General features: G+C 40.5%; 1 protein-coding gene across 1 annotated transcript in view; it reads right to left on the reverse strand.

Moving 5' to 3' along the window:
- The window catches only part of NEK5 (NIMA related kinase 5), a 70,533-nt gene that overhangs the window by 33,881 nt on the left and 21,106 nt on the right, over positions 1 to 15,546 (reverse strand). The window contains 8 exon segments of the mRNA XM_087436111.1: positions 1,338 to 1,430; positions 2,927 to 3,013; positions 3,995 to 4,111; positions 5,216 to 5,282; positions 8,308 to 8,492; positions 11,408 to 11,541; positions 13,628 to 13,709; positions 13,787 to 13,987. Coding sequence (XP_087292237.1) covers positions 1,338 to 1,430; positions 2,927 to 3,013; positions 3,995 to 4,111; positions 5,216 to 5,282; positions 8,308 to 8,492; positions 11,408 to 11,541; positions 13,628 to 13,709; positions 13,787 to 13,987 — 966 coding nt within the window.

Here is a 15,546-nt window from a genome sequence, read left to right on the forward strand (position 1 = left end):
CGCGCAGATGGAGCAGCAGGGCAAAGGCCCCGAGGCAGGTGTGCAATCCCTCAGATCTTCTCTAACTCAACATGTCCAGAGGGAACTCCTGATTGCTCCCCACCACAAGCTGGCTCCCCACTCTTCCCCATCTTACTAAATGATACTACCCCTTTCAAGCCAGAAACTTCTGAGTCTCCTTGGTATATATACATATTTTTAGGCTCTCTTCTCTCCACCATTTTACATTAGGTCTCTATCATCTCTCCCTTGGAATCAATTGTTGCCTCTTCTCTATCACCACAGCCTTTGTATGTACTTCACTTACTGCATGTGTCAGTTTGAATCATCATTAGCTGTTTGCCCTGCAACCCTGGGAAGGCTGTTTTTCTGCTCTGCAATAATGTGAACCCTGAAACAGGACTGTGACTTATGTATCTTAACTTATATTTGTGAGGTTGGTTCTCTGATTTGATTGTGTAGTCCCGTTGTCTCAACCTTACAAGAAGCATCATATTGCTTTATTTTCCTTAAAATACAACTATCTTAGGGCCGGCCCCGTGGCTTGGTGGTTAAGTGCGCGCGCTCCGATGCTGGTGGCCCGGGTTCGGATCCCGGGCGTGCACCGAGGCACCACTTCTCCGTCCATCCTGAGGCCGAGTCCCACATACAGCAACTAGAAGGATGTGCAGCTATGACATACAACTATCTACTGGGGCTTTGGGGGGAAAAAATAAATAAATAAAATCTTTAAAAAAAAAAAAAAATACAACTATCTTAGACTCCTAAGCACCATCCACCCCAGCGGGTAGAAAATTCAACCTCAGTCCACTTTAGTTCTCCCTGGCATCGTGTCATGTGAAGGTCCCGGGGTCTTTCACATGGCAAAACATTTAGGGAGGCCTTTCCGCCTTCACTCAACATTGGTTCCTCTCGCCTGCCCTTAATCAAGCCCTTGTGGCACCTTGAAGATAAAGGTGGAAGATCTCCCAGAAGGAAAACAAGTCTCTTAAGAGCCATTTGATGATTCAGCTCCGCCCAGTTCCCTACTCCCGCCAAAAATGTCAGGTGGAAACGGAAGAGAAGTTACCCATCAGGTTTCCTGACCAACGTGTCTGAGACCCTGACTCAAACACCATCCAGAAAGCTGAACTTGCACACACCCACGAGAGCAGTTCTCAAACGTGGCTGCTCACTAAAGCACCCAGCCAGCTTCTCAAAACAGGATGGTCGGGCAGAGCCTAGGCATTTGAGTTTTTTAAATGTTTCCCACACAATTCTACTGCACAGTGAGGGGTAAGAGCCGCCAGGCCAGCGCAAACTCACTGGGAAACATTTCACTCTCTAACAACCATCACCTGCACAGGTGCTTCTTCCTCAGGTGCCTCTTGGTGGACGGGCAGGTTACTCTTCTTCACCAAATAGGTTTTATGATTTATTTCTGAGTCCTCCTTTAACGTAAATTATACACAGTCAACAAGATTGGTTCTACATCAGTTCTGAAGGCCACTTTATGAACCTCCCAGGGTTTGAACGGGATCTAGCAAGGAAATGCTTTCTCAGTGGGAGTGGCTGGATAGAGCTCCCTCTACGACTCCGTTCCCCTCTGGCTGCTCTGGTATTCCTCAAGGGCTTCTCCTGTGGTCTCTCTAGAAATGTCTGCTGTCTATCCTTCCTGGACTCCGGTTTCCCATCACAGACCTGCCTTAAAAATAAGGCTGACGATGGCACAGGGGCCCCCATCATTAACCCAGCCTCTGCTCTGGAGAGACCCACCTCCAGCCTGCCCCCTCCCAGTGCATCCGGTCCTCTGTCTGAACCTCTTCGTGGTTCTTCCAGAAAGCCCTCCTCAGCTCTGCCTCTCCAAATTCCACTCTTCTTCTCTGACCCAGTTTAGGCCCCACCTCTCTTCTTCTATAAAAGCCTCCTCCTGCTCATTCTCATCTTTACTCCTACGCACGTACTTAACTATATTCAGCCTTATTCGATCATTGCTCCAGGCATGTGTGTCTTTTTTTCCAATTATTTATGAGTAGAAGTGCATATGCTAGGAAGAGGAGAGGTTTTAGAATCTAATATTGGGTCTGCCTTGTAATATTTAAGTGACTTGGGATGAGTTATTTAACTTCTCTGTTATGGGGAGCAAATGAGATAAAGTTCATAGGAGTAAAGATGAGCAGGATGAGCAGGAGGAGGGGGAGAGGCAGATGAATTTCAGCAGCGTGGGTGGTTCTGCTCAGTGAGTGTGTAGCTCAAGTGCCGTGGGAGGTGGGAGGCCAGCCATGTCCTCGGGCAGTCTCAGTGCCCACAGGCCTCTCACAGGAGGAGCATTCCAGGGTGCCGAGGGTGTTTCTAGTGTTTAAATATCCACGTGTTTTTCATATAACATGGTCTCCAAACACAGGCCAGCTATATTTCATCTGGAGCTCTACTGAAAAAGCAGTGATCTGAGAGAAGGAAGAATGAGTTTCCAGTGTGGCACCTTTAAGAGATTTTTAAGAATCATCTCAACTGCACTCAAATGTTGCCTTATATAGACTTTAGAACCTTACTCCTGCATATGAGACTATTCCAATACAGTTGGAGTCAATAAATGCTAGTCCTTTTTCCTACCTTATGGGCATGAACTTATTATCTGCATGTAATCTAGCAGCTACTCAATCAATACTTATTGACTGATTCGTGAGGAAGACAATCAACAAGTATTTTTAATAACAGCCATTCCTAACTGAGAATCCCAGATATCCTCAACATCTTGTGTAGTCTCAAGTAAACCATAAGAAAGCGAAGTTTCAATTAGATCTGACAGCTTTCCTATTAAAAAAAAAAAGTTTGCCTGACAAAATTTTCTTTCCTACGAGGAGATCATTACTTTTAATGTCTGCTCAATTTAGTTAGCTCTAAATCAACAGAACAACGTTCCGTTTAGGAGAATGAATCTATTTACCTCCAGTTCACCCCCCATCTTCTTTCTAATTTCCTTCATGTCATTGTGGTACTGCTGGCGTATTTCCTCTAACTGCTTCCAATATTCCTGGAAAGCAATCCCAGTACAAAAATTTTAATATTTGTGAACAACTTAACAAAAATAGTCTCTATACAGCCTATGATTTTAAAAACATGTAACATGTAATAAGAATTAGAAAACCCATCACTCCTCGGGATAATGATCTGCCTTACAGTTTGGCTGTGATACTTCATTCCCTGCAAGCAATACGGTGGCTTGGGGTGATCTCACTTTTATAAATAACCGCAAATGCATTAATGATGTACAATTACTTTATATATCCCACTTCTATATACAATCCTGTTGTGGATTTTGTTCTCCCAAAAAGGATCTGTTGGAGTCCTAACCCCCAATATCTCAGAATGTGACCTTATTTGGAGATAGGGTCACTGCAGATGTCATTATTTAAGCTAAGATGAGGTCACACTAGAGTAGGTGAGCCCCTAATCCAATATGACTGGTGTCCTTTTAAGAAGATGGCCAGGTGAAGACAGAGACACATGGGGAGAATGTCATGTGACGATGGCAGAGAACGGAGTGACGCAGCTGCAAGCTAAGAAATGCCAAAGACTGCTGACAAACCACCAAAGCTAAGAGGAGGCAAAGGTTCTCCTATAGGTTTCTGAGGGAGCGTGGCCCTGCCAACACCTTGATTTTGGACTTCCAGCCTCCAGAACTGTGATCACGACAATAAATTTGTTGTTTTATTTTGTTAAGGCAGCCCTATGAAACTAATAAAAATTTCAACAATGTTGATGATGGACAGTGACCTTATCAATCTAAGGTGAAAAACCTTATGAACATGGCAATGTTGCATTCTCTGAGAAGGTGAAATACCTATCTCTATATCCCCTAAACCCCAGGATGGTGCTTCACGAGAGTGTGTCCAACAAGTGTCTGTGCAACAGGCTCTCAGGCGCACTGTAGACACTAAGAGTAACCCCCTATTATGGTACATAGACAATGATATTAATACAATGGTAGCCCTGGGATCAGACTGCTTTTAACCTGTTCCTTCATTTCATTTCTCCTGCACTGCAGCTCCTGGAATCTGGGCTCTTCTCCATTACTTCTTAGCCTCTGTCTCTGGTTGTGATTTGGCTCAGCAGAAGATGGACGAAGGCCCTATTATTTGAATGAAATAATTATAAAGCATACTTGCATTTTGGAAACATCATCTGATATGACCTTGACCTTCTCCTTTAAACAAGAATTATATCACCAATCAAACTCAGTATTCGGGAGTTTTTTAGAGTGAGCTGTAGAATTTTTTAATTTAAGGATGAAATATTAAAAAATTAAAGAAAATTCATACAACCATTTGTGTTGTTTATCCTAAGCAATCAATTTTATGCTACCATATGAGACACCTAGATTCATTTTCTTTTTCTTTTTTTTTTTTTTTTGTGAGGAGATCAGCCTTGTGCTAACATCTGCCAATCTTCCTCGTTTTTTGCTGAGGAAGACTGGCCCTGGGCTAACATCCGTGCCCATCTTCCTCCACTTTATATGGGACGCCGCCACAGCATGGCTTGACAAGCGGTTCGTGGGTGTGCGCCTGGGATCCGAACCGGCGAACCCCGGGCCACTGAAGCAGAGCACGCACACTTAACCGCTTGCGCCACCAGGCCGGCCCCTAGATTCATTTTCTGAACTGGTGTATTATAATTATGAAATTAAAGCTCTGTAAAAGTTTAGCAACCCCCTGGATCATGCAATTAGATAGGGGAATTGAACTAGAGCTATTGAGCGGTTCAAAATAAGAGTGATACAAACGGGATGCATATCCAGCCTCACTCAGCCCCAGAATTTTGACACTATACTTAATGGTAAAGATTAACTTTCATTTCATATAAAATAGTCACTTTTTAAAAATGTGTAGAATTTTAATAAAATAGAATCAAAGAACTGCAACACTGAAGGGGAACTTGAAGCTCATCTACCCCAAAACTGTCATTTATAGAAACGGAAATTGAAGCTCAGAGAGGTTGCATGACCTGCGTAAGGTCACACAGGAAGTGACAGCATCAGGGAAGAAACCAGGCTTCCCAGACCCTGATTTGAGGGTCTATTCCCATTATTCTGCCTTAGCTATTAAAAATTAGGGAAGAGGAGGGTAGTCAATCTTTTATGTGGAATGAACTTTGACTTAAGCATTCGTGAATATCTGTGAACAGAGAAACTAGTAGGAATTTCCCGATTGCCTCTCATATTTGGTATTTTACTTACCAACTGCTTTTCCACTTTCAATTTATATTGTTGAGCTTCAAATTTCCTCTGAAGATATTCAGCAGGCCTTAGGAGATAACAATGTTCCGCTTGAGTAGAAATTTTGACTAGTCTTAGGTACTGATTTGACAAGCGGATTTTCAGCTTAGCAATGAGATTCACATTTCACTTGTAGCTTGAGGTTCTGACTTCAAGAAGTAATTCAAAGTTACAGAAGGTTTACATTGGAAAAGAAAATCTTTGGAATCAAGAGGAAAGGGAGGTAAAGAGAACAGTAACAACTGGGGATACAGGTGAGGATAAAACAGAAAAATGTTCTGATCTAGTGATTTTTCTTCAGGGCAGAAATCCGTTAATCCATAGTCCATGATATGTTGGAGGGAAAAGACAATTTCACACCAGGATCTTCTCAGGCTTTGTGCAGGTATCTCACCCACAGCCCTGTCACCCCGATGGGACTGACGGCTGCATGTCTGTTTCCTGCACTACTCACCAAGCTCCTTGACAGCAGGACGGTGCCCCATCCCCTTACCTCTACTCCTCATGCTGGCACAGGAATGCTTCATGAATAAAGAGATGAGGACTCAACTGTCTCATGCAATGCTTAAGATATTTTTCCAGCACAATTCTGGTCAAACTGTTTTCAGGTTTATACCTATGTTCTATATGTCTATCTTTTTCTCAGAATTTCCTGCAAAGAATTTCTGTAATTACAGATTGCTAAATAAAAACTACCACATTTCAGATCATAGTATGAATTATGTGGTAAAGTTTTTTGGAATACCAATAACATCTAGGGCTCCAAAGCCAGAACAATCATTTCAGGAATAACTCCTCTTGGAGCATCATGATGAGCAGGCTCCAGGTTATGAAGAGTCAAGTTAATAAGTCAGTCACTTAGAAATATGATGAAACAACAAGCTAGTTAAGGTCTCTGGGCCTTAGTTCCTCATCTGTAAAATAAGCCCAATATCATCTCACAGGGGTTGATATGAGGATTAGAAGAGATTAGGTCTGTGCAGGTGCCCAGCCAGTGTCTGACACACAGATATCGTGTCAAATGAGGGCCAAGGTGTAGCACTCATCTCTCTCAGAAACCTAACTGGCATGTGTAACAATATCTCCATGAGAAAAACTATTCAGGCTCCCAGCGGTTGTCCAAAAGATTCTCTCTCTCTCTCTCTCTCTCTCATCCCCGATCTCTCTCTCTCTCTATATATATATACACATATATACAGATTCCTCTTCCTCCAGACAAGTATATCAAGACTTGTTCCCATGGAATTGGAGTTCTGATAGAGAGAAAAGTATAACAATGAGAAGGGGGTTACCAGTCATCAGAGTGGCATCCTGGGATACAGTAGGATGGGGCCTATGATGGGCAGCAGCATACAGACAAAAGAAAGAACTTTCTACCATTTTAAGTGAGAGTTTGGGAGATAAAATCATATATAATCAAAATAATTGATAGTTTGACAGCTCTCATATCTAGACAAAGAGTGGAAGACACTTGTTCCCCATGGCTGAGAAAAGGGAAAGGGAGTTTAACGGCTGTACTTAGTTCATATGAAAAATATATGTCACTCATTAGTTGAGTCCTATATGAATATTACAATTTGAACTAATGGAACACATAACTTTTAATGACAATGGAGGTAATTAAAAATGTGTTATGAAGATGGATAAAACCATAATGGCACCCAGTATCTTTAAAAATACGTCTACTTTTCCCATCATACATTTCTGAAGAATTCATCCTTTACCACTCCTGCTTATCTAATTTTCATTAGCTATCTGAGATCACCATCACAGCCCCTCGTATTTTTCATTATTTGTCCAAAATTTCAACAATAACCACAGTCAAAAGTTAGCAAATTCCCAACCCTGAAAGAAAAATGTTACGGTAAAAACCTTTTTTTTAAACGTCTCTCAGCCTTAGGTCTTCAGGCCTGTGGATGGGTGTCAATTATTCTGGACACAGGAATCCTGACATCGATGTGAAAAAAACAATGGAAAATATTATAGATCTGCAGAAGTTTGTTATGGAGTAAACTTCTTGCAAGTCTGCCATAAGAGCAGTTTAAGTATATTATTTTCTTTCTAATACATCTGTATTCTGAAAACTCCCAACAATATAAATGCTGAATGAAATATATGTTACTTTTTGATGTCTCAAATGATAATTTAATTGTGATTCAATTAGTACTGATTAATATTAATAGCCTCTTTGGAAAGTGATACATAAACAACTATTTTCATTAGTCCCAGACAGTGGAATTTACTAGAAGAACCAATATTAAAAATTCAAGAGTATGAATCTGTGGGGCTGGCCCGCACTGGTTAAGTGCGCGCACTCCGCTACTGGCAGCCCGGGTTCAGATCCTGGGGGCGCACTGACACACCGCTTCTCCGGCCATGCTGAGGCCACGTCCCACATACAGCAACTAGAAGGATGTGCAACTATGACATACAACTATCTACTGGGGATTTGGAGAAGTAAAAAAGGAGGAGGATTGGCAATAGATGTTAGCTCAGAGCCGGTCTTCCTCAGCAAAAAGAGGAGGATTAACACGGATGTTAGCTCAGGGCTGATCTTCCTCACAAAAAAAAAAAAAGAAAGAAAGAAAGAAAATGAGCTAGGGGCCGGCCTGCAAGCAGTTAAGTGCGCATGCTCCGCTTCGGCGGCCTGGGGTTTGCGGGTTTGGATCCCGGGCATGCACTGACGCACCACTTGTCACACCATGCTGTGGCAGCGTCCCATATAAAGTAGAGAAAGATGGGCACGGATGTAAGCTCAGGGCCAATCTTCCTCAGCAAAAAAGAGGAGGATCAACATCGGATGTTACCTCAGGGCTCATCTGCCTCACAAAAAATTAATTAATTAATTGAAAAAAAAAAAAAGAAGATGAGCTACATCAGACTTGAGCTGAAAAAGGGTCATGGGAACTGTGAATCAAGTATTTAAAATGAAGTTTGTGAGTTCTTCCTGGATTATTTGTTTTAGGAGAATTTGCAAGGATTTCAGAATAAAGAATATTGATATATGAAGATATTTTCAGAGGACCAAAGCTTAAGTTAGACTGTGACATTACCATTGACCTGGTGATGGGCTGTAACTTTCTTCCTGACTATAATCCTCCTCAACTCCAGTATCGTTTTGAGTAACATGGTGGTAACTTGGTTCGTGGGCTCTCTTCCTCAACAAGTCAAGTTGAGCATAATAGTAATCATAATGTCCACATACTGCAGCAAGTTTGGGCCTTTCTACCATTTTTATCTGAGGGATTAAAAAGAAGAGAGAAGATTTTTAAAAATACATAATACAAATCTATAGTAATTGACAGTTTGATAGTGACCATAGCTAAGATGAGACATTAAAGGTATATTTTTGTTTTTGCTCTAGACTTGTTTTCAGAGTAAAATAATCTTCAACTCCCCAAATCCTAGAATTGAAAAAGATCTTAGAAGTCTAAGTACTATAGTACAGTAGTTTATAATTTTGCTAAGGTGTGGCTATGAATTCATGGCTAGTGTGTCAAAAGTACTTGGTTAGTGAGGATTCCTAGCCAACCCAAGATCTGAAACTAAATTCAATATTGTTGGGGCCGGCCCCGTGGCTTAGCAGTTAAATGCACGCGCTCCGCTACTGGCGGCCTGGGTTCGGATCCTGGGCGCGCACCGACGCACCACTTCTCCGGCCATGCTGAGGCCGCCTCCCACATACAGCAACTAGAAGGATGTGCAACTACGACATACAACTATCTACTGGGGCATTGGGGAAAAAAAAGGAGGATGATTGAAAATAGATATTAGCTCAGAGCTGGTCTTCCTCAGCAAAAAGAGGAGGATTAGCATGGATGTTAGCTCAGGGCTGACCTTCCTCACAAAAAAAATAAATAAATAAATAAATAAATTCAGTATTATTGTTTTCTATTTTTCATAAACTTATTTACTGTATTTTATGGGAGAATAAATAATGTGAAACTCACAAATTTGGGGATTTGCAACATTTTTAGGTTCTGATAAACTGACTAAACACAAAATGGCATCATGACTTGAAGAAAAGAAGATCTGAGTCATTTAGAGTCATTCTTCACGAGGAAGCACAAGGAAAGTCAGGTAACAGCTGTGACAGGCATATTACCATCCCAGGCTACGTCTCACTAGCTACCCTTGCCAACCAGAACAGAATGAGAGGAGGAGAACCAGAAACAAATGTTTATCTTGGAGTTAAGTAGTAGTCCACTGGGCCAGAAGACAAGAATCAGACCAAATTAACATGAAAACCAGGCAAGACTCTGTTGCAAAATAGCAAAGTGGGGTCAATTTAACATTAATCCATGACAACGCTGCCTACTTACAGTTGATAACGAGAGAAAATGAAGGTCACAACATTGGAAAGACCTAGAACTGGTAGTCTGACATATGAATAACCAAACAAATGGTTAGAACAGAAATTTCCCCACTGTTAAGAAATAACATGCTATATTCTTTGTTCTTTTCAGGCTATGTGGTTCATATACATGTTAGATGGAGCCATATGGAATTGTAGATATTTGACCATCTTTAACTTACAAAAATGGTACTTTCATATAGTTCTATTTAAATATTAAAGTAAACGTATAAAATTTGGTTTATTAGTCTAAACATAAATTATATATTTATTTTTTTCATCTTTTAAAGTGTGAAGTAGTTTTTTTTTTTATTTCATTTTTTTATTTTTTCCCCCAAAGCCCCATTAGATAGCTGTATGTCATAGATGCACATCCTTCTAGTTGCTGTATGTGGGACGCAGCCTCAGCATGGCCGGAGAAGCGGTGCGTCAGTGCGTACCCAGGATCTGAACCCGGGGCACCAGCAGCAGAGCACGCGACTTAACCGCTAAGCCAGGGGGCCGGCCCTGAAGTAGTTTTCTTAGTTTTACAATTTTACCTATATACAACATAAAAGAAGGTACCACTAATTACTTTTTTTTTTTTTTTTTGGTGAGGAAGATTAGCCTTGAGCTAACATCCAATGCCAATCTTTCTCTTTTTTGCTGAGGAAGATTGGCCCTGGGCTAACACCTGTACCCATCTTCCTCTACTTTATATGGGACGCCACCACAGCACGGCTTGACAAGTGGTGCGTTGGTGTGCGACCAGGATCAGAACCTGCGAACCCCGGGCCACCAAAGCGGAGCGTGCACACTTAACTGCTGTGCCACCGGGCTGGCCCCACCACTAATTACTTTTTGAAAAATGGTTAGAAACAGAAAAAAGTATTGGAAGGAAATCAACAGCTTCTTTAGGATTTCCTCTAAAATCTCAAACGGTAATGAGAACATCAGAGGTGGTTCCTGTTCAGACCCATTCATTTCCATGCATTAGCAGAAGCCTTCAAAGGATTAGAAACATAAAATTTGTTCTCCTAACTTAATCCATCCTGAAATCTTTTAGATGTTGCTTCTGTCCTATATGTCTGCTAAAGAGTATCCTACATCACAACATACTTTTTAAATTTCTTTAATAAAGTTAAACCACATTCTATCAAATGCAGGGTAATAATTTAACCAATAGTTTCAAGAATCTATCTGCACACCAACACAGTTTTCTAACATGTCTATATTTCAAGTAAACACTTAGTAAATGTACTTCCAAATGGCCCTCTAATTATACCATGAGCCTTCTTTAAAAATACAATTCTTCAATTAAAAGACAATAGTATTTCATCATTTATATACAAGAAGCATTTCACTAGCATGAGCTAAAAGATTCAACACTGCTAAAGTGGATTCAAATAACTAAGTATAAAGAATCTCTAGGAAAAGATCAATGATTATATAATAAAACTTTCTCAATTACATATAACACGTCACAAGAGTATGAAATGCATAATGTTTTCTGCCACCATGCTACTTACTTGTCCTATAAAGAAAAACTTTAAGAAATCAGAAGAATTTGAGTTATAAAAAGAAAACTAAAACTAATATATAGAATACTTTTAAGAAAATACAGCATTGTTTTAAAAAATACAACACCTAGAAGTTGTCCAATGAAGTACCACTTTAATGCTCATTACAGAATAATTTTATTATAAGTACCAAACTAGTAGACTCCAAAGTAATGAGCTTGTACCCACGAACATGTGCAAGTAGGTCTGTAGAATGTATCATTGGCTAAAAAACCAGAGGAAGGGTTTAGTTAGACTTACAGGTATGGGCTTCTGGGCTCCAGCTGGTGGTCTCCATTCATTTCTATGTAATACATCCTTCATTTTACTTGGCACCGATATCCTAGATCTTGGTGAGCACCTTCCCTGGAATCTCACTTTCTGTATTTTAGAATCTTATGTAACCAAAATAAAACAACTTCAATTTTTAAAAATTTCCACACCTTTAATATTGATGCTTGTGAGAGTATAAACATAAGGGACATTTCATAGCACAGTAAGTTTCCTTTAGCCAGAGACATCCGTACCCAGTAAGAGAAGTGCTGATGAAAAATTACTATGCATTTTCTTTGAGAAAATCATTGGGGAAAACCATTTTTTCCAGAGTTCCTTTACATATTTCTAGCAATATATAATACTACTTTTTTTTTTTCATAATTGTATTTATTTATTTTTCCCCCAAAGCCCCAGTAGATAGTTGTATGTCATAGTTGCACATCCTTCTAGTTGCTGTATGTGGGACGTGGCCTCAGCATGGCCGGAGAAGCAGTGCGCCGGTGCGCACCTGGGATCTGAACCCGGGCCGCCAGCAGCGGAGCGCACGCACCCAACCGCTAAGCCACGGGGCCAGCCCTATAATACTACTTTTTAAAAAAATTTAGGAATTACTGTTAACATTTACAGAAACAATATGCATAGGATAATGGCACAAGCAATTAAATGTAGTCATCAGAGCATGGGTTATCAGGCCACACCATTCACACCACACTGTTGTGTGAAATGTATGAGTAGGTCTTCTAATATGTTTGTCTCTGTTGCCATCAAAGTGTGTTCTTGTTTTCCTATCTTTCCTATATCAGAAATGTGGACAAGGCACTTTCTCTCATCTTCTACTCATCTACGTTCTAAAGATTCTCAATCCAGACCAATATATAACAATGCCAAAATATATTCAACATGGCAGAGAGGCTCCTCATTCGTTTTTCCTTCATAACTTTCCTCAATTTTAGTTTCTCTCTCACAGTGGGTAACATTTCCCTATCACTGATTCCTGGAGAGATTTTCTACTCCTCCTCATCCTTCAAGTTCAGACATTTGGTTATGGCTAAATCCTGCAGCTCTTATTTCATATCAGTTGAATTACTAATTTTGTCTTCTTTAATGTCTGTCTGTCTCTCTCTCTCTCTCACACACACACACACACACACACACACACACACAGCACTTCATCAGCTGATTCCTGACAACCACCACTAAAACTGTTTCTCTATTTATCATTACCATAAAGAATCACCTGCTTTCTTTGGGGTCACATAGTAACGGTTCTCCCATTGTTAGTGATTAGGTCCAAGATCCTAACTTCAGCTCCAATGGGCCTTTGCAAGGGAATTCTTAATTGCCAGTCCATCTTTTCTATTTCAAAAATATAAGCTTCAGGGCCGGCCCTGTGGCTTAGCGGTTAAGTGCGCACACGCCGCTGCTGGCGGCCCGGGTTCGGATCCCAGGCGCGCACCAACGCACCGCTTCTCCTGCCATGCTGAGGCCGCGTCCCACGTACAGCAACTAGAAGGATGTGCAGCTATGACATACAACTATCTACTGGGGCTTTGGGGGGAAAAAAATAAATAAATAAAATTAAAAAAATATATACATACAAGCTTCATCTCATCATCCCGTGTCTGTCTGTGAACCTTGTCTTACTCTCCATCCCTTCCCTACACAAAAGTTGTTTGGATGCTACCTTTTTTTTTTTGGTGAGGACGATCAGCCTTGAACCAATATCCACTGCCAAGAGCTAACATCTGTGCCAATCTTCCTCTGTTTTGTATATGGGACGCAGCCACAGCATGGCTTGATGAGCGGTTCATAGCTCCGTGCCTGGGATCCAAACCTGTGAACCCTGGGCCACCTAAGTACTGCGCATGAACTTAACCACTACACCATCGGGCCAGCCCCTGGATGCTACCTCTTCAAGCATCTCTTTATTAGCAAATTCACTGCTTCATGAAGTTTTCATGACTAATGAGAAGAGAGGAGATAAATTCTGCAGGTCATACCTGAGCTAGATTTACAGGCACACCCACTAGTCACCACGGGACAAGATGATTTTTCTCCTGTTTATACTGCTCATATTTCTTAAATGTCCATGTTCAATATATTTGGTGGAATTTCTCCACTAATATTGTCAGCCATATATTATAACTCACTGTGTGAGACACATGTAATAAATGTTTTTTGATTGCAAGGCTAAATCACTCTTACCCTGGACCATCTTCGCAGCAGGTCGAGAAGCTGACAACTTTTCTCTATGTATGAGTGTGTGATTAAATTCTTCCCGAATGACCTAAAATCAAACACATGTGTCAAGGACCTGCTAACCAAAATCTGTCAAAATCCAAATAGAATCACTGCAAAACTCACCTCAGGAGCCAAGTATTTGGAAATAAGATTCTCTAAAAAGGGTCTTTTCAAAATGGAATTAATAGATGGCCGATCTCGGGGAGACACTTTAAAGAGCTGAGATATCAAGGTCCGTAGGTCACGGGAAAACCGTGGAGATATTGGGGCAAAATGTGCTTGACAAATCTTCAGAACCAGCTGGTGTAAGTTGCGACCCTCAAACTGAAAGGACAAGGAATGATGATACTAAATCAGAGGAAAATTCAATACTAGTATTTAAAGTAACATCAAGAAGCAACACAATGTTTTTTGTTTTTTGTTTTTGTTTTTTTTAATAGCTTACGATTTTGTCAATTATACCACAATAAACCAGAAAAAAAAAATTAGCTACAGGTGGCAATAAGAAAAAATAAAGTAGATAGATGTTAACAACAACACAATGTTTTTAAGCTTCAGTTAGAAGCACTATGGTCCATCCTACATTTTTTTCATCAACTAATATTTTATGAGTAGATATTGCTGCAGTTACTCAACAAGATGCCATTTTATTTAAAACAAGTTTATTTTAGTTTTAATTTTTTCTTATTATCAAAATAATATTTACTCATTGTAAAAAACTGAAAGTTACACAGTCAGGAAAAATACAAATAATTTCACCACCCAGAGGCATATTTCCTTCTAGTCGTTTTAAAAATAATGTTTACTTTACAGAGTTGAGGTCATAATGATATGAAATTTTACATTTTTCTTTTTTAATTAACATGACATAAATAATTCCTCAAAAATTCTTCATAAACCAGAAAATCTTCCATTGTAGGAAACCATTAGTTGTTTACACATAACAATAAATAATGTTCAGCAGCACGGTGTGGCAGGAAAGATCAGGTTTGGGTCAGACACTTACTAGCCTTGTGACCTTTGACAATAATGATGATGATGATGATGATGATGACAACTCTGTAGAAAAGAGTTAACACAGCAGGCCTAAGACTGCCATCCTTAGAAAGGCCTGCTTACAATATTGGCCATTGGCTGGCATCTGGAAACTTAGATTTCAGGAGAGTTCCCACCATTCCCTAAATGTTCAGAGTGGCTCTCTTTGCCTACACTCTTTGCACCAACAATATGGTTTATGCTGAACAACTGCATTCTTCCTGGGAGTCGGGAAGCCTGGTATATGCCAGGCAGAGGGTGTCTATATGACTAGTCCCTAGTAAAAACCTTGGGCTCTGGGTTTCTAATGAGCTTCCCCCCGTAGAAACATTTCACACGTGTTGTCACAACTTGTTGCTGGAGGAATTAGTGCATCCTGTGTGACTCTACTGGGAGAGGCTCTTGGAAGCTTATGCCTGGTTTCCTATAGATTTCGCTCCATGTACCTTTTCCCTTTGCTGATTATGTATATTCACACGCAATTTATTTTTAATGGAAATATGCTATATTCCTAATACTATTCTCCAACTTGGATTTTTTACTTTATAATATAGCTTGTGCATCTTTACATGTCAATATATAGAAATCTATCATTCTTCTTAATAGCTTTTCCGTATATATATATATATATATTTTGTGTGTGTGTGTGTGTGTGAGGAGATCAGCCCTGCACTAACATCTGCCAATCCTCCTCTTTTTTTGCTGAGGAAGACTGGGCCTGGGCTAACATCCACGCCCATCTTCCTCTACTTTATATGGGACGCCGCCACAGCATGGCTTGACAAGCAGTGCGTCAGTGCGCACCCGGGATCCGAACAGGCGAACCCTGGGCCGCCGCAGCGGAGCGC

This window comes from Ceratotherium simum, chromosome 10, assembly GCF_057802395.1.
Source record: "Ceratotherium simum simum isolate JZ-2026a chromosome 10, ASM5780239v1, whole genome shotgun sequence".
NCBI lineage: Eukaryota > Metazoa > Chordata > Mammalia > Perissodactyla > Rhinocerotidae > Ceratotherium > Ceratotherium simum.